Below are 18,379 nucleotides of genomic sequence, written 5' to 3'. Positions count from 1 at the left end.
TCGAGTTGATTTATCAGCCAGTTCTTGAAGGCTGTGTGTTAGCAATGTATGACCTTGATCTGTGTATTTGGGTGAGGTGGGTGGTGGATGGGAAGACCAATTTTCCTCAACAATGGCAAATGTAGATGTCCAGGCCCCGGGGAAGTAATGCACCTGCCTGACTGGTCACTGTTGTGTGCAGAGCTCTGGAACTCTTCAAAATTGGACTCAGACTAAGCTTAATAGATATAGAGTTGAGTTCTATAGTTCCATGCTTACACACAGCCAGCAACGAGCAGACTGTCAGTCTTCATTCCAAAATCCCCTTTGCCCTGCCAGTCAAGTATAAGTCCTGGGATGGACTTGACTTTGATTGACTTAGAGCATTCTGAAATCTTGGCTTTGATCAAGGATTAGATCTGCCACAAACATTACGGTCACCATCAACAATATTTATACCGACATTGTTCAATGGAATATTCTAGAAGACCAGCTCTACCCTGATGGCTTCCAGCTTGTAACCTGGCCAATTACAGATGGTCTGGTCTATCACATATGATTCCATGTAGTTTGCTCCATCAACTCATTCCTAGTACAGAGAAAGGCCAGGGCATTTCTCAACCCAAAATCCTTTTACCTGGATATGGCAGAGAAAGAAGATGGGACTTCATGCAGGTGAAGATTGTGCTTTAATGCCAAGCAATGGCTATTCCTCTTATTGGGGTTACAGTAGAATTATGGACATCTAATTTTCATTTTGTGTTCTACTCGCATGGATTCTGTTTCTATAAAACAACTTGACCGTGTTAGGCTGTGCATATGTGTGCTTATCAACAGTTAAGCAAATGGTGTTTACACAAACAAATGAGAGAAAGAAAAATATGTAAGTAGGAGTACAAATATATATATATATATATAGTAAAAAGATGAAGAAAGTGAAAACCAAAAAGGTGTGTGGCAATGAGATATATAAGATATAATAATGATATAAGAGCATACATTTCAATTTATTTTAAAGCAAAGCTGCAAAGTCAGCATTAGTAATTGTGATCTCTACAATCTACGAAATTCAAGAAAGGGTGCCCAGTTGTTCCCAACTTCGACGTATTTCTTTGGTGCTGGGCCGAAAATTTTGACCATTCCATTTTTGGTATTTCGGGGTGAGGGGAAAATGAAAACTCAGGTAAAAGAAGCTGGGATAGGTGAGAATTTTGGAGAATTTTCTCCTTGGTGAGGGGACAGGGTTTCCACATACCTTTTTAAATATAGCCAGTTGTTGAGGGGTCGTCTTTCTTTATTTTTATTTTTCAATACACCCCTGGCACTTGCAGGAGCCCAGGAGTTCTTACTGAGTGCTTATTGGAAAGGGCAATGTCACATGGGCCTAATCTACACCAAGCAGGATCTAGCACTATGAAAGTGGTATATAAAAGGCAGGAGCCACACCAAGCAGGATATAGCACCATGAAAGTGGTATGAAAGCAGTATATGGTATGTGTCAATGGGCCTCAACAGTTTTCAGTGCTCTTCAATCAAAACCGCTATAAAGCCGTAGTGTGGCTCCTGCCTTTTATATACGCTTTCATACCACTATCATAGTGCTAGATCCTGCCTGGTGTAGATTATGCCCCTGTCTCAAAAAGCATTCACTTAGAACTGATGGGCTCCTGCAAATGCTGAGTTAAGCAGGCGTGTTTTTGTTTCGCTTTTTGAAAAACTACAAAAATAATAAGAAGCCCCCTTAGCAATGTGGTACACTTTAAGAAAGGTATGTGGGACCCCTCTCCCCAAGGAGAAAATTCTTTGGATTCCTGTGAAAGAGGCAGGAAAAAAATGCCTTTTCAAAGGGAGAGAGAAAGTTCCTGAAAACGGGCCAGGATTTACAAGGCCAGCTAACTGAAGACAGAACAAAATTGGAGAGAATGGTCAAGCCTATGAAAGGTCAAAGCAACCCCCAATATGCACACACTAGACTTTTCTGACATTCCTACTATTGCTCTAGATGAGCCAGGTAGAGGGACCAGAAGAATTCATTATTCAGAATATTGCTTATTCTGCTCTAACTCTGCTTCTGATTGGCTCCATCAAATCCTGCATAGGTTGCATAGGTACAGGGAAATAGGAGATCTTAAGCATGAGCTATAATGTACCCATTGTTTTTTTCTTCACTGTAATGGGGTTGAGCATCTGCTGGGTCTCCCTGGATATCAGTGTCCACGTTAAGTATACCCCCTACCCACACACACATCACCACCAGTCCATGCTTGGCCCCTGAATATGCACCTCAGGTGAAATAAATGCATGAAAAACTTGGAGAAGTTATTTTGACAATTTTACAAACCTTTCTTATATGAGATCGGACACAAAAAGAAAGAAAGAAAGAAAGAAAGAAAGAAAGAAAGAGCAAAGGCAGACCACCTAATGAAACTGGTCTTGGAGACGTGGGGGCCTTTGGGTCAGTAGGAGATTTCATTAAACAAAATTGCAAAGTTAACGGAACTGAGAAAGCTTATCTTGCTGGCATTAGTGTCATGAAAATAATTCCCCTTTCTTTGAAATGAAGTGACTGAAACTAATGAATTAGCCAAAGCTACGGAAAATGCCAGATTAAATCAACAAGGCCTGTTATATGCTTGAAAATAAAGGTTACTGGCAGGTATTTGGGGATTGGTGGATGAGAAAGCAATGAGACACACTTTCTAATGACAACCATTTCCTGGGTGGAATGCTGTGTTTATATCCCAATTCAAGACGAGATCCTGCACACACAAACACACCCAGGGCAACCTATGAATACAAGCCCGACTGAACACAGGAAGCCGTCTGATACTGAATCAGACCACTGGTCCATCTAACTTAGTACCAGCTACACTGATGGGCAGCCATTTGCGGGCAGAGAAGGAACTGACACAGACTCTAGAGCTTGGGTAAAAACTAGGGGCTCTTTATTTATCAAGGGTAATTCACCATTACCTGGATCTGCATGTGGAAAGTGCGGAAATCAATTCTTCACTTCCTTGCAGGCAACTAGCCTTTGGTGAGCCACTCTGCCAAAGTTAAGAGTCAGGTTGACCAGTCCCTTTCTTGGGGAATTCTTCAATGTAAGGGGGACGGTGTACTCTGTGTCACCCCAACCCAGTGCCACCAGCTCCAAGTAGTTGAGACAAGATGGTCCCCAAAGGCAGGCTGTATCCTGGCTCTAGAGCCACACAGCTCCTGAGGAGGAGGCCTCTGGAGCTGCCAATCACAGTAAAGGCGCCAGTGAGTGCTCACCCAACATATTATCCTAAAATTCCCACACAATCCTACTAACTTCAAATCACCGTAATTACCCAACTCCCCTCTAAACTTACTAATTCCAATATGAAGTAGGCAAAAAACCTGTACACAAAAGCAGTGGCAGGTAAAATTCCTACTCAGCTTTCCCAAAGGGAGCTACTGGCTAACCCTGTCCTGGTGATAGGGAGGGAAGATGGGAGCTGGGAAGCAAAGAGGCCAAGTTCTACGTGGGGACTACCTTTATAGGCCTCACTCCACCTCCTGGATGCCACGTGCAATGCTAAGCATGCTTGCAGTGCCTCTTCATCCTCCTTCCCACCTAAGCAGGAAACGGGCTTTTCAGAGATCAAGTTCACATCGTGGAGGCTGGTGGCCTTGATGTCAGTGGGGCAGTGAAGCCACTCTGGGTTTCAGTCAGAACCAGTCAGAACTCAAAAGGAACTATCCGAGGGGTTCTAGAGATGGGTGAAGTCACCTGCATTCACCTCGGTGGGTGCTTGCCCTGCGGCTGCAGTCGCCCACCCCCACTCACCATGCTGCGCGAGCCTCAGAAGAGGCTCACAAGGCCCTGACCAGTGCTTGGCAGCCACCAGCCCAAATGCAGAAGTTGCACACTTTCCCTTCCTGGGTCAATGTTTGCAGCCTCTGTAGCCTCTGCACACACACATACACACACACACGCACTGGAGCCTATGTAAATGGTGCCCTTTCACACATTTACCAATGGCAGCCTTAAAGGCCCCATTGACACAAGGACAAAGGTGCAAATGCTCGCGTGGGGGTCCAAGGTTGTGTCAGGAGTGCCCAACTGAGTCTGGGTGTGTGTGGACAAAGGGGGGTCCACCCAGTCGGGCCCTCACGGCATCCCTAGTGTTCACGTAATCACAAATATCTGCATACCATACAGTCCAACCCATCTACTGTCATGCTTTTTCACACGGCTGAATTTATTTGGATTGTTTCCCTGCTAGATTTTGATCGTATGCAAGTGATGGTACAATTTTCACCATGTGAGTGGACACTACAGAAGGTCACCCCTCACCCCCTCCACCAGGCCAAATTGTCATGTCCATTAAATTACAACGTAGATCTATTCAAATTTAATTCCCTGGTGGCTGTATCTTCTGAAACTCAGGGTTTGGATCCCAGCATGTCAGCGGAGTCATTTAGCAATCTAGAGAGATTGCATTGTTAGTGTCTTTAAAAGACCTATGGCTACATTTACCTCAGGAAATGAATGCTATTGATGTAAGAGCAGTAGCAGTCATATTATCATTGTATGCTGGACTTGGCTGACGTGAAGTGACAGGAAGAAGTGTGATTTATCCCTTGAATAAACACAGTGGCTGGAACTGGTAGGGCCTGTCATTTGGAAATGCTTGCTGCTAGTGCCATCTTAAACATCTTTCGACACCACTCCTAAGGAAGAAAAGGAGGGGAAATTACAAATATTATTTTACTCAAGGGGAAACAGTAACACTTTTATTATCCTACATTTTCAATCCTTTATGCAGCCCTCTCCAGTTTGAATCAGAATGAATAATCTCATCTGCTTATTTTAAGTGGTTAAATAAATACAATTGGAGATACCAGAAAAGGAAGCTTGGAAGATACATGCTGCTGATTGCTGAATTATACGGCAGATCTTTCATTGTGCATGCTGCATGTAACCGGATTTTATTCAAAGTCATGTTACGCCAGATGGATATTTATACGGCAGACTTGGATTGAATGCAATAACATTTCTCTGTGTAACCAATTGCTCTTTGAATGGGCACCAGTGGATTTTGAACACTTTTAAATTATACTTCTGCCCTCGAGCATGCATGTACTCTGGCTGGCTGGCTTGCCAGAGTGCAACTGGGGTAGCCATAACGTCAGTAAACTATTTCACAGCTAATTTAGTTATAGGAGAGAAAGGGCAACCTGTTCTATGTTAGAATCATAGAATAGCAGAGTTGGAAGGGGTCTACAAGGTCATCGAGTCCAACCCCCTGCTCAATGCAGGAATCCACCCTAAAGCATCCCTTACAGGTGTTGTTCTGAATAAAGACGGTATAATAAGACTTTGACGCAAACAATGTTAGCAAGAGTCCTTTTCTCACGCAAATTTATGCCTGAGTGTGCACCTTCAGACATGGTACCTTGCCACTTCAGAGGATCATTCAACATCAAACACTGAGCATCAGTCCCAAGCTTAGCCCCTTAAAGGTTGAGGGGGTTTGAAGGCTATCAATGGCTACTAGCCCTGATGGCTATATGCTACCTCTAGTATCAGAAATAGTAAGCCTGTACTGTTTCACCTGTGTGGGTTCCTGGTCAACAGCTGGTTGGCCACTATGTGAACAGAGTGCTATACTAGATAGACCCTTGGTCTGTTCCAATATGGCTCTTCTTATGTTCTTGCATTCTTATATAAGAAAGCTTTTCCTTTATCAGCGACATGAAAAATAACAAATGGTTCTCCCCCACAAAAACCATCCTGGAGGAGAAGGCTATCAATGGCTCCTGGTCCTGATGGCTGTGTGCTACATCCAATATCAGAGGCAGTAACCCTATACACCAGTTGCTGGGAAACATGGTTTGGAGGATGCTATTGTACCATGTCTTGCTTGTGAGCCCCTGCTCAACAGCTGGTTGGCCACTGTATAAACAGGGTGCCGGACTAGATGGACCCTTGGGGGCTGACTTGACATTGTCTCTGCCCCAGGGCTGGATCGGAATCTGCACTGTGTCAATGATATCATGCAGCTACAGATTCGAAGCAACCCTGGGGCAAAGAGGTGAAGAGGTGCAGCTGAAAAGTCTGGGACTTGCCCTGACTTTTCCAGCCAGAGCGAGGTCAACCTGGTTTTTTCCGCTGGTCTGTCCTCACTCAGAGCCACTCTGGGGACATTCCTGGGTGGAAGGCAACCTCCTAATGGTTGCTGGAAGGTGCAGGAGGGTGAGGGGGTGGGCCTGGTGAGCCTAAAGGCAGCCAGAAAACCCACGCTGCCCCCTCTCATAAGGACAACTTCTGCCACCGCGCACCAGAGCGGTGGCAACCCACTGCCGTGAAGACAGCCCCTTAGTCTGATGCAACATGGCTCTTCTTATGTTCATATGTTCTTATGAGATTAAAGTCACAGTTACGTAACCCAATAGGAATTTATTGGAAGGGATCAAAACATAAACTACATGTTTATGACTAAGATAATGAGCATTCTATAGGGTCGAATCACATTCATTCAAACTAATGGTTCCAATTATTAAGACAGAGACACCTTCTAATTATTATGACGGACACATTAAAAACAGCAAGAATGGTTCAGAGTAATTGATTAGCAGGTGTGGCCGGGAGAAGAGAAGCCCTAGCAATGGGGGGAGGAGGAGGGAGATGTGTGCAAGGAATGGCAGGAAATAAGGAAGAGGCTGGTAGGTGAGCTTGTAAGCAAAAAGAAACCACAGGTAAGTTCCTTACCCCTAGAGACACCCAGAGCTTGGGAAGAGATAGAAAAAGGGGGCAGGGAACAGCTGACCGGGTTCTTCAGAAAATAAGGTGATGAAGGAAGAGCATCTGGCAAGCTGATGGTCTTATAGGGGAGAAGTCGGTAAAAGAGGAGTATTACCAAGGTGTATCTATGCAGTTTGGTTCAGTGAATTTGGAGGCGATGGGGTGCCTCTTCAGGAATAAAAAGAGAGAAAAGGGGGGAGGGGGATCAGGTTTGATAAGATGTCTCTTGTTAGAAAGAGTGAGGCTTCCTTAGGTCAGAGTCAAAACAATTGGCCTGTCAGGATGCAAATAGGACACCAAAAGTTGGGAGGGTGGATTTGGGTTTCTACATAACTTTTTAAGTACAGGAAGTTTTGAGGGGGTCTTCTTTCTATATATAAATGACACTTGCAGGAGCCCAGGAGTTCTTCCCAAATGGCTATTGGAGATGATGAGGTCGCATGGTCTCCAATAGGCTCATGAAGAACTGTTGGCCCTCTCCAAGTGCTGGGGGTGTTGGTGTTTAAAAAATAGAAAGATGACCCCCTCAACAATCGGCTACACTTGTAAAAGGTATGTGGAAATGCTGTCTCCACTCCCCAAAGAGAAAACGTTGACTATTCCATTTTTGGTATTTCTTTTGGGGTGGGTGGAGGAATGAAAACTCGAGTTAATGAGGCTGGGAGAGGTGAGAATTTCAAAGAATTTTCTCCCGGGAGGGGACAAGGTTTGTACAAAAACTTTCTTAAGTGTAGGGAGTTTTGAGAGGTCTTCCTTCTTCATCATGACTGGATGCAGCCAATCAGATGTGTTGATACAACAAAGGGAAAGGGAAAACAATGGAATCGAAGGAAGAAATATTTCCAGGAAGAATGGCAAGAAATATCTGGAAAGGAGATACGCTTTCGGCAGTACTGAAACTGTCCCTGGAAAACTTGTGACAATCTTTGCCTCAGTTGTAAGCATTATATATTTCTGTTCCATTTATGATGCTTAGAAAATTGTGGCAGGATTAATTCAGGTGTTTTGCAAAAGCATACTACGTTAAAAGAAATATCTTCTTCCTTTCTTCCGGTCTGCATTCTTTTCTTATTTTTCTTTCCTTTGTTAAGAAAAGAAAGAAAGAAAGAAAGAAAGAAAGAAAGAAAGAAAGAAAGAGGGGTGGGGAGAAACACCTTCCAGGAATTATGCAGCATGAAACTGATTCAGGAAGACACTAATGCTACTAAAATCAGTTTGCGTCAAAGTCTTATTATACCTTCTTTATTCAGAACAGCAGGAGGTGGTGTTGTGTATATTTAGGTCAAAGTATATATGTCTTTGCAGTTTCATTATAATGCGAGTATGTTCTAGTTGGGTGCTGATGCTTACTAGTGCAAAGCAGACAACCCTGAAGAAGGTAGAGATTATTATAAAATTAAGTGTGTGTGTGTGTGTGTGTGTGTGTGTGTGTGTGTGTGTGTGTGTGTGTGTAAAGAATGAATTCCCAACCCACCCACCCCCGGCTTTGTTTTAGATTATAGTGTCTTTGCTAATCAGTCTCACTGTCTCTGGAAGAACCATACTGCAATTGTATTTCTTTAGGGTGATAGACAGTGCAATCCAGTGCATGTCTACTCAGGAGTAAATAGCACTGATTTAATGGGACTTACTCCAAAGTAACAATGAATAGGTTTGCAGTCTAATTCATTCAAACATGTGTTGGGATAGATGATATACCTGCTTCACAAGCTATTCGGGATTCCGAAATGAAAAATAATGCTTCCCTTTCATCCTTTCTCTGTCACAAGAGTCTTGAGGTACATTAAAAATGAATAAAGGTATTACGGCATAAGGTTTTGCAGGCTACAGTCCACTTCATCAGATGCTAGAAGTGTTTTCCTTGAACTTACAGTTCAAGGATACATACGTATGGTTGTGGTTGGTATGTGTCTGGTAGAGGGAGTGGGGTGGATGTAAACATTGTGTTCCAAGTGAACTGAAATATTGAAATTACAGACAGTTTTGTGAATACCCACTTTATCAACAGTGGGTATTCACAAAACACTTGTTGGGTAATCACACAGACATCGTTGCAATTATGAGCTGTTTAAGACATGTAGTATGTGTGATTTAAAAAAGAAGCAACAGCATTTGCCTCTATTCAAGTCACAAGAAATATAGTTGAACCACTGCATGAACTGTTTTGCATTCAGCTGTTTTGCATTGAAAACAGCCTTTGAACTTTCTTTGTTCCAGAATGGCCACCTTTAGTTGAATGGCCATTCTTAATAAGGTAATTATAACTGCCTGCATTTCCCTTCCCTCTGACTTCACTTTTTACAACACACACACACACACAACTTTACAACACACCAAAAAAGAGGAAATTCATGGTCAAAAAAGGACAAAAGAAGACACAAATTTGCATAAAATGTGTATATGCTAGCGTATATGTATAGCAAATTCAGAAATTATTATTATAATTTGAATATAAATACATCTCAGCTTACTGTGGAATACTGTGACCAGCTCTTCCTTCTTTATCTTTAAACCAGACTTATGCTGGACCATAATTGAGCAGAGGATACCTTTGAACAGAAGACAATCCTCTGGCAGCCCTTCAAATAGAGGAATGTAAAACAGGGAACATGGCCACCGTACTGGGCTTGCATCAGTTCTTTTGAATGACTTTTAGAAATTGTCTATGCTAAATCTGAAGGAAGCTGGAGAGCAAAGCAGAATAAAGTAAATCTCTATTAGGCCAATATGAGACCTCATGCAGGGGTCTTTCACATCATCTACTACTATTTTTTTTAATTAACTGGGGAAGCCTGGGATTGATCATGTGCATGCAGCTAAGGTCCATTTCCTGTTTTTATGGAACTGAGAATGACCAGAATCACTACACATATCTTTTCAGTAAAAAAGCACTTGTTTATATAGATTTAGGCAGGATCTACACTACTGCTTATAATGGTTTATAATGGTTATGACAACTGTTCAGGCCCAGGACACATTCCATATACCGTTTTCATAATATTTTTAAAGTGTTATATCCTGCTTGGTGTAGATTGGTCTCTAGACAGAAGAGCCGTATGGGTTGTTGCAATGAGGGATGGACATACACACCCACATGATTCGTTGGTCATTTGCCCTGCCGCCACCATCTGCCCCTGCTCACACTACCACACAAGCTTCTTTTGAGGCTCAGCAAGCACCCAACAACATCACGAGTGCATCCACCCTCACCAAGAGTCTCCATTGTAGTGCACAATGAAAGCTCCAAATGAGGGTGGATGGCTGCCAGGCACTCATCAGGCCATGCAGGCAGTCCAAGTTATGAACATGCTGCAGGCAACCGACTGGGTCTGGGGTAAGAACATGGAGGACTTTGTCGGACTTTGGACCCAGTTGGGCATGCACAACTTCTCCAGTTGCAATACATGTTAAATTGTAATAATAGGTTGTGAACATCCATATATCATCTATCGTCCAACCACCTGCATTTCATTTATCAGTGGATTTTGATCTGTGGTCTGGGGGACATGAAGTTTCTTGCAATCTTATTAGGACTCTCTCATTAAGAAGATGAGTAATAGCAGAGATGTTTCCTTGAAAGATATCTTGCGCATTGCAATTTTTGTTCTCATGTAATGCACAACCATGTCTACACTGAAGTAGAGATGGGGAGAAAAATGTTTGGTTCACCTTTGAATTGGGACACCGTTTTTCACACTTCGGTGAATGTTGTGATGCAATTCTCCAATCGAAACTGCATACAAATATGTGCATATAAGGGGTAATGGCATATCAAAAGGTATACATTAGGGGAAATGCGTGTAAAAATGTACATGTTTTAGTATGTGCTAAAATGCATAGATTGTGGTGGTTTTTTTGAAGACTTAAAAAAAAATGCAAAATTATGCAGAAATGGGATGGCATGAACTTGATATCAGAGACTTTCTTCTAACGAGCAGCAATTCCATAAGTTGCACCCTAAAAGTGTTACAGTGACACTGTGAGTGAACTAGCCAACCCTAGGGTTGCGCAAAACAGCAAAACTCATGCACACCAAAGTTCTCTTAATTCTACCTCGAAGCTCATTTTGAGCCCATATCAAATTGCTAGCTTTCCCCCTTTCTTTCTGCATATTTCTTTTCCAAATCTATAAATCGTGTACATTTTTGAAATGTACTCATATTGAAAAGTGTACATTTTTAAACGTATGCATTCCTCTCTCACAATTAAAGCGTATTTGTGTGCAGTTTTAAAACAAGCTCATTTCAAATGCATTCTATTTTGGTTGTGAATCACATCATAAACTCAGACATGTATGGACTTTGGCCACAGTTTGCTTCCGAGTCATTTTGGTCCAGAATATGCGAACTGGGTAAAATCCTGATCAAAACCAATCTGAAACTAATCACGCACACACCCATGATTCAACCCATCAGTAAGACTAAGATGTGTTGTTGTTTTTAATGTCGTTCTCTTTACACTACCAGATGACCATCTAAATGTTGACCATTTGCTGACAATGGCCTCTGCTCTGAGGGAGAGTGCACAGTTGTTCCAGTCAGATGAAATGCGTCCAGCGAACGACCCAAAGGAGAGAGCTCCCACCCGCATAAGAATGCTGAATGATGTACTGCAGAGCCTTGAAAAAAACTTCTTAGTTCCACAAGTTCCTCCAGGATTTTACAGGTAGAAAATGTTCTCTTTCATGCCAACCAGTATTATATTTTTTCCCTTAGCTTGGCTTTCATAGCTGTCTTGCTATGCTTATGAATCTCAGCAAGTTTGTGAGACAAAAGTTATTTTTTTCCTTTTCTTCCCCCCTCCCCGCTTCTTCTTCTTTTATTTCCAAAAGAGAAATAATCCTTTCATCAAAATCAAATCAAGTTGAAACCATGCCAAAGAAAGAGGCATGATTAGAATGCAATTTTTTGGTGCAACCCTGTGCATATCTACTTAGAAGTAAGTCCCATTATGTTCAATGGGGTTTACTCCCAGATTAGTGGGCATAGAATTGCAGCCACTGCAACATTTCTGTTATGACATCAATGCTAACCAGATGTACTGCACTAGAGAAGTCCAAGACTTAATGAGATCAAAATTGTCTTGCTGGACCTAACCAAATGTTCATCGAATCCTTTCAACTGCATTTCATCAGACACTGGATAGACAGTTGATATGAAGGGCATGATTTATGTTTTTCCTTTGGTTGGCTACTTGGAATACTATTTAAGGCAGGGTTGGGCAACTTAAAATGGTTGTTCTCCCTGGACCCAACCAAAGGCTCCCCCAGTGTGCTGCTAAATTTGTGGCTGAAATTCAGTGGTGTGCAAGCAAAAGAAAAATACCCACCCACCCCCCTTTTAAAGCATAAAGTCATGGTTTGCTTTCAAAATAAGGCTACATGCTGGTGTTGGGGAGGAAGTGGCTATTTTGTTCTTTTAAGGGGCTATTTTTCCCGCCATTTCAGTGGCACTGTGATGGTGTGGCAGTGGAGGGGGGCACAAGAATATGGGGGGCATACTTCCCAGGGGAAATGGAATGGCTACCCCTGATTTAGGAAAAAGGCAGGGTTCAAATTTGTCAATTAAGAAATTATAGAAAACGTCATTGCTGTTTCCCCCAGTATCCACTTCTGAGTCATAATGCTCCTGAATGGAGGATCCATTTAGCAATCTTGGCTAAGACCCTGTTCAGATGACATACTAAGCCATGGTGGTTAAACATTTCGAGCTAAACATTATGGCTTAGCATGCTTTTTACCATGACTTAGCGTGTCATGCAAACCATTCCTAACCAGGGTGGCTACATCACCATGGTTTAAACATGCTGTCTAACCACTTGCTGCACAAAGGTTAGCAGCCTAACCATGGCTTAGCATGTCATCTGAACAGGCCCTAAGCATCACTGTTAAAAACAAAACTTCCCCAAACTACCTTTCCTATTTTGCCTTTCAGGGAGCTGGAGGGGGACCCATGTCAGGGATGGGGAGTGGGGTAACCATCCCTAGAACTCCTGCAGTCTCCCTTTGGCTGGTGGACACCTTTTTATTTATTTTTCCTCCTGAAGCATTCTTTGGGAAAGGCTGTTAGTAGCCCAAGGAGCCGGGGGGGGGGACACCAATGAGTTTCTCTCCCCACCACCACCACCATGATCCTTGATGTTCATCCCCACTCAAAGCAACTCCCTTTAGTGGCTTCCTCCAGGACAAACTTAACAAAATTAAGAAAGAATGGATGCATTTATAATGATGTCATATGAACAATCATGATCAATAATAGCTGTTCAGGAGAGATGTCATAGAGAGCGGGTATTGTCCCTCTCTCCCCTCCCCACAACCCAGTGAATAACCTATAGGGAAAGAGTAAACCCCCTTTTACCCAGAGCCATTACATGAGTCTAATTTTAACCTCCTGCATCATTATTATTATTATTATTATTATTATTATTATTATTATTATTTGATGGTGAGTTCAACCTTGTGTTTTGGCCTTAAAGATATGAATGTGGCAATGGGCCTATAGATTCAAATTCACCACTGCTTTTCCAAACTGGAAATCTGCCCCCCACCCTTCTACCTGCTGACTGAGGGCATGGCTAGATGGGCTGATATCTCGGGGTTCGCCCCCTGATCCACATGACACACAGGGGATCCTGGGAGCAGGGAGGGATGATCCTTCCCTTTCCCTGGGATACGGCCCTACACTTCTATTCCAACTTTTCCCGTGATCTCGGGATTATCCTGAGACCGCGGGAGGTGTGGGCTGCTGTCCCAGTTTTGTCCCTGCTCCTTGTGAGTAACCGTGAGGAGCAGGGAACTGGGCATGGGGCACGGAGCTCCTCAGGAGCTCTGTGCCCATTGGGGGATGGGGTGGGGGGAACGGGAGGAAAATGGTGTATAGAGAAGTAAATGAAATAACTGGAATGGATTTAGAAGAAACACCAAATGTAGCATTACTATCAATGTATGGAAATCTTAAATGTAATCAGATGGAAAAAGAATTAATAACAAACCTGTTAACAGCTGCAAGGTTAATGATATTCAGAAATTGGAGGGTTCAAGGAGATTATGATTTAGAAGATTGGTATAAAGAAATATGGGATATTGCGATAAATTATCAATTAACATGTAATATTAGATTTAGAAGGGGAACAGTAAAAAAACCAATAATTTTGAAGAGATATGGAAATTGTTCCTAGAACACGTATTGTTAAAAGGGAGAGGAACACCGCCAGAAGATTCAATGCAATTTTGGAAACTAGAATAAGATCCCAAGGGTGGGGAAAACTTATTAATGTGAGTTAGTTAAGAAGTAGAATGTATAGCTAAGAAATAAGAGGAACGTTATGTTTGTATATGATTTATTATGTGTTGTTGTTAAATAATAAAAAAAATATTTAAAAAAATAATATTAAAATAAATAAATAAAAGAGGATGCAGCAATAAAAAGAAAAAAGGGAAAAAAGGAAAAAGGAGGGAACGGGAGGTTTTTGTGTTTTTTTTTGTTTTTTTTTTAAAAAAACCCTTTTGCATTGGAGCGCTTCTGCGCTGTTTCAATTAAAAAAAAATGGCTGGTGTGAAGTCCTCTTCCTCCCAGGATGTCGCACGCCATTTGTAGACTGAGGGGGAGTATCTCACAATCAGCATATCACAAGATCCCCCCCCCACTCCAGGCCCTGGTCTAGACATGCCCTGAGTATCATAATACTGTTCAGGGAATAACATTATTGAAATACTTTACAACAGCTGTACGAGCTACAGAAATAATGGTGTATGAACACTAAACCAAACCGCTTAATAAAAAAAAAATCCTGTTATTAATATTTGCAGAGACTGTAATGGATGCACACACACCCCTACAAAGAAACCCAACCTTTATGTGATTTCTCTTGTTACGTTTAAAACGCAAAATGTATGATCCATTGAGTTTAATGAGAGTTAACAGTGCATTTTGTATAGTTTGGATTGGGTTTTGCTATTTTTGAAAACAATTTTGGTAAAGCAAATAAGAAAGGCAGGCGGGGGGGGGAAGACCCTCCTCTCCCACAGCGGAGACCTTGTTTTGCGCTGCGTTTCAGCCTGAAGTGGAGATTTATGAGTGAGTTATAAACCCCTGAAATAGTGGTTCATAATGGAAACGCTGGCAGACCTTTAACTATAGCAGCACAAACAGTGCGGCAATAAATACTCAACTTCATCTGTAAACAGAAATTTAGGATGCAGTTTGCAGCCTTGACCTTCAGGCTCCAACTGTGTTTAGATCATTAAGATTCCATAAATACTATAATTTACTGCCTTCTGAAGGGAGAATATGTGCCCATAATAAAGCACATATTCTTCATGGGAGGAAAAAAATGATTGCTTCCTGTATATTCATTGGGACTTATGTTCTTTGGTTTAGTCACAAAAGTGTAGGCATTGCTCTTCAATCGCCATTGGCAAGTCAGTCATCATAATCTGAGTGTTTCTGGTTTACTGGAACCTCCAGCTTTAATTCCTTCAACAGAGGCATCTGAGATGGAAGGAAGATGCAATTGGTGCTGATTTTGGATTTTCAATGCAACTATTTTCCTGTCTTGGCCAGAAAGCATCACTTCAGCTTTCTATGGCTAATTCACACGGTTCATAACTGAGCAGCGTGGGGTAGGGTGACCCTATGAAAAGGAGGACAGGGTTCCTGTATCTTTAACTGTTGTATAGAAAAGGGAATTTCGGCAGGTGTCATTTGAAGGCATGCACCCCCTGCTGAAATTCCCTCTTCACCACAGCAGTTAAAGCTGCAGGAGCCCTGCCTTCATTTGTATCTGGTCAGGAGAGCAGGGCTCCTGCAGCTTTACCTGTTGCAATGAAGAGGGAATTCCACCAGGGGCTGCATGCATACAAGTGACACCTCCTGAAATTCCCTTTTCTACACTACTGTTAAAAATACAGGAGCCCCGTCCTCCTTTCCATATGGTCACCCTAACAAAAGCCCCAGGTAGGCAACATTATTTCCATTAATGTAATCGTGACTGCTCATGACAAGCATGTCTAAGTGGGAGTTTGAGCCCAGGTTCTGAAGCGCTAAACACTTCCATTGTTGTAATGCCACATCCATAGACCTGAGCCACAGCCTGATTGCCTCTGATGCAACTGGTGGAATTATTTAGTAATAATGCTTCCTGTTAGAAAGGCAATTAGCAGAGAAAAACAAAACAAAACGCAAAACAGTGCTTACCAATCTCTCTCTTGTACACACAGGCAATCTTAGAACAATAAAAGGAGACCACACTCTTCTTCAGTGAAGCAAAGGAAATAGTTTTACTCACAAATATTCTTGCATATGCAATGCAAGTACAGCACAGACTTTCAAAAGAGTTGGTTCAGGCCATTTTGTGTTTCATTATACTGACAGGAGTCAAAGAGGAAACACCTGTGCAATGGAGGACGTCAGACAGGGGGGGGCAGGAAGAGGAGGAGCAAAAGGAAGAAATCACAGGAAACCACATTGTAGGCTACAGAGATCCTGTGGCTACCTGTGGTCAGAATTCCCATGAATTATCAAACTGCAACACTGCCCCCTTCCTGCAACTTGTAGGAGAGGTTTCAGTATTCCCGGCAGCAATTTACTTTCCTTGGTTTCTTGGATCCAGTGACTCTGTTCCATTCAACCTTTCAAGTACACTGTCCTAACTCATGTTGTTGTTTTTAGTAATATCGTCTCATGCAAATCTTCCAGGTTGTTGTTGTTGTTGTTGTTGTTGTTGTTGTTGTTGTTGTTGTTTTCCCCATGCATATTCTTTGGGGGCTTCCTCTCCACCCCTCAAATTAATCCAAGTCTTTTTAGCATTGCATTATTCAACATTTTCATTGGCATATTTGTCAATGACAGCTTCCAAGAATTCTTGGCTACCTTTCTTAACTGTTTATAGTACAAAGTGCATGTTGCGTAGTGTAAGTTGACACTGCGTTTTGGGCGAAAGACAAGCTGAACTGGCATACTTTGAAAAGAATGCTCAGTTTGTGAATGAAGGAAGAGAGAAGTGGATCAGTAAAACAGGAAAGAAGGTATCACACCAATCCAAGCTTTTATACTTATGTACAAAGGTACAAAAATGCTGATGGTAGGGAAAGTGGAAGGCAAAAGAAAGAGGGGCTGACCAAGGGCAAGATGGATGAATGATATTCTGAAGGTGACGGACTCAACCTTGAGGGAGCTAGGGGTGGCGACGGCCGACAGAAAGCTCTGGCGTGGGCTGGTCCATGAAGTCATGAAGAGTCGGAAGTGACTGAACGAATAAACACAAAGGTAATAATAATAATAATAATAATAATAATAATAATAATAATAATAATAATAATAATAATAATAATTTATTTATTACCCGCCTCTCCCTTTGGATCGAGGCGGGGAACAACATTAGTACAGAATCAATATATCTTAAAAATTCTTGATTTTACATTGATCTGGATAGGCCTGCCGGAAAAGGCTAGTCTTTAAAGCTGCCTTAAAATCACACAGAGAGTTAATTTTACGAATCTCCTCCGGCAAGCCATTCCACAATCTGGGGGCGACAGAAGAAAAGGTCCTGTGGGAAACTGATGTCAGCCTTGTCTTAGCTGACTGAAGTAAGTTCACCCCAGAGGACCTGAGTGTGCGGGGCGGACTGTATGGGAGAAGGCGATCCCGCAGGTAACCTGGACCCAAACCATTTAAGACTTTAAAGGTAATGACCAACACTTTGTACTTTGCCCAGAAACTAATTGGCAGCCAGAGGAGTGATTTTAATGTTGGGCTAATATGCTCACCCCTAGATGTACTGATGACCAACCTGGCTGCCATATTTTGAACTAGTTGAAGTTTCCGAACTAGGTACAATGGTAGACCTATGTAGAGCGCATTGCAGAAGTCAAGCCTTGAGGTTACCAGCATGTGCACTACTGTCTTTAGGTCTTCTGACTCTAAGAAGGGGCGCAGCTGGCGTATCAGCCAAAGCTGATAGTAGGCACTCTTGGCCGTCGCATCTATCTGGGCTGTAATTTGGAGCGACGGATCCAGGAGCACCCCCAAACTGCGAACACTGTCTTTCAGGGGGAGTGTAGCCCCATTCAGAACTGGCTGACACACCTCCAAACCTAGGTCAGAGCCCTTGACAGCAAGCACCTCTTTGTCTGGATTCAGCTTCAGTTTGTTTTTCCTCATCCAGCCCATTACCGCCTCCAAGTATTCATTCAGAGGAGACACACTATCCTTAGCTGATGCTGTTATTGAAGGCATAGAGAAATATATTTGGGTGTCATCAGCATACTGATAGCACCCCACCCCATGCCTCCGGATGATCTCTCCCAGAGGTTTCATGTAGATGTTAAACAGCACTGTGGATAGAATGGCACCTTGTGGTATGCCATACAACAGCTCCTTTTTTGAGGAGCAGCTATCCCCAAGCATCACCATCTGAAATCTACCTGAGAGGTAGGTGCATTCCTGCAATGACAAAAAACAAAAACAAAAAAAGCAGCGAAGTACATGAATGCAGTGGCTCTTATTTCCAACATCAAATGTCTGCCATTTAGATGCTGGGTCTCTTTTGCCGGTAATGTCCTTTAGTTTTAAGCATTATCAGTAATATTGAATATCAACAAAACAACAGAAAATACGTCATGAAAACAAA

At 42.4% G+C, this 18,379-nt stretch overlaps 1 protein-coding gene across 1 annotated transcript in view; it reads left to right on the top strand.

The window, feature by feature from the left end:
- NAALADL2 (N-acetylated alpha-linked acidic dipeptidase like 2) overlaps positions 1 to 18,379 on the top strand; it is a 762,753-nt gene that overhangs the window by 708,305 nt on the left and 36,069 nt on the right. The window contains exon 13 of the mRNA XM_063131966.1: positions 11,218 to 11,416. Coding sequence (XP_062988036.1) covers positions 11,218 to 11,416 — 199 coding nt within the window. The remainder of the gene's footprint in view (positions 1 to 11,217; positions 11,417 to 18,379) is intronic.

Source organism: Elgaria multicarinata, chromosome 8 (assembly GCF_023053635.1).
Source record: "Elgaria multicarinata webbii isolate HBS135686 ecotype San Diego chromosome 8, rElgMul1.1.pri, whole genome shotgun sequence".
Classification (NCBI taxonomy): domain Eukaryota; kingdom Metazoa; phylum Chordata; class Lepidosauria; order Squamata; family Anguidae; genus Elgaria; species Elgaria multicarinata.
The sequence above is the reverse complement of the archived record's forward strand: the minus strand, read 5'-3'. Positions and strand labels throughout refer to the sequence as shown.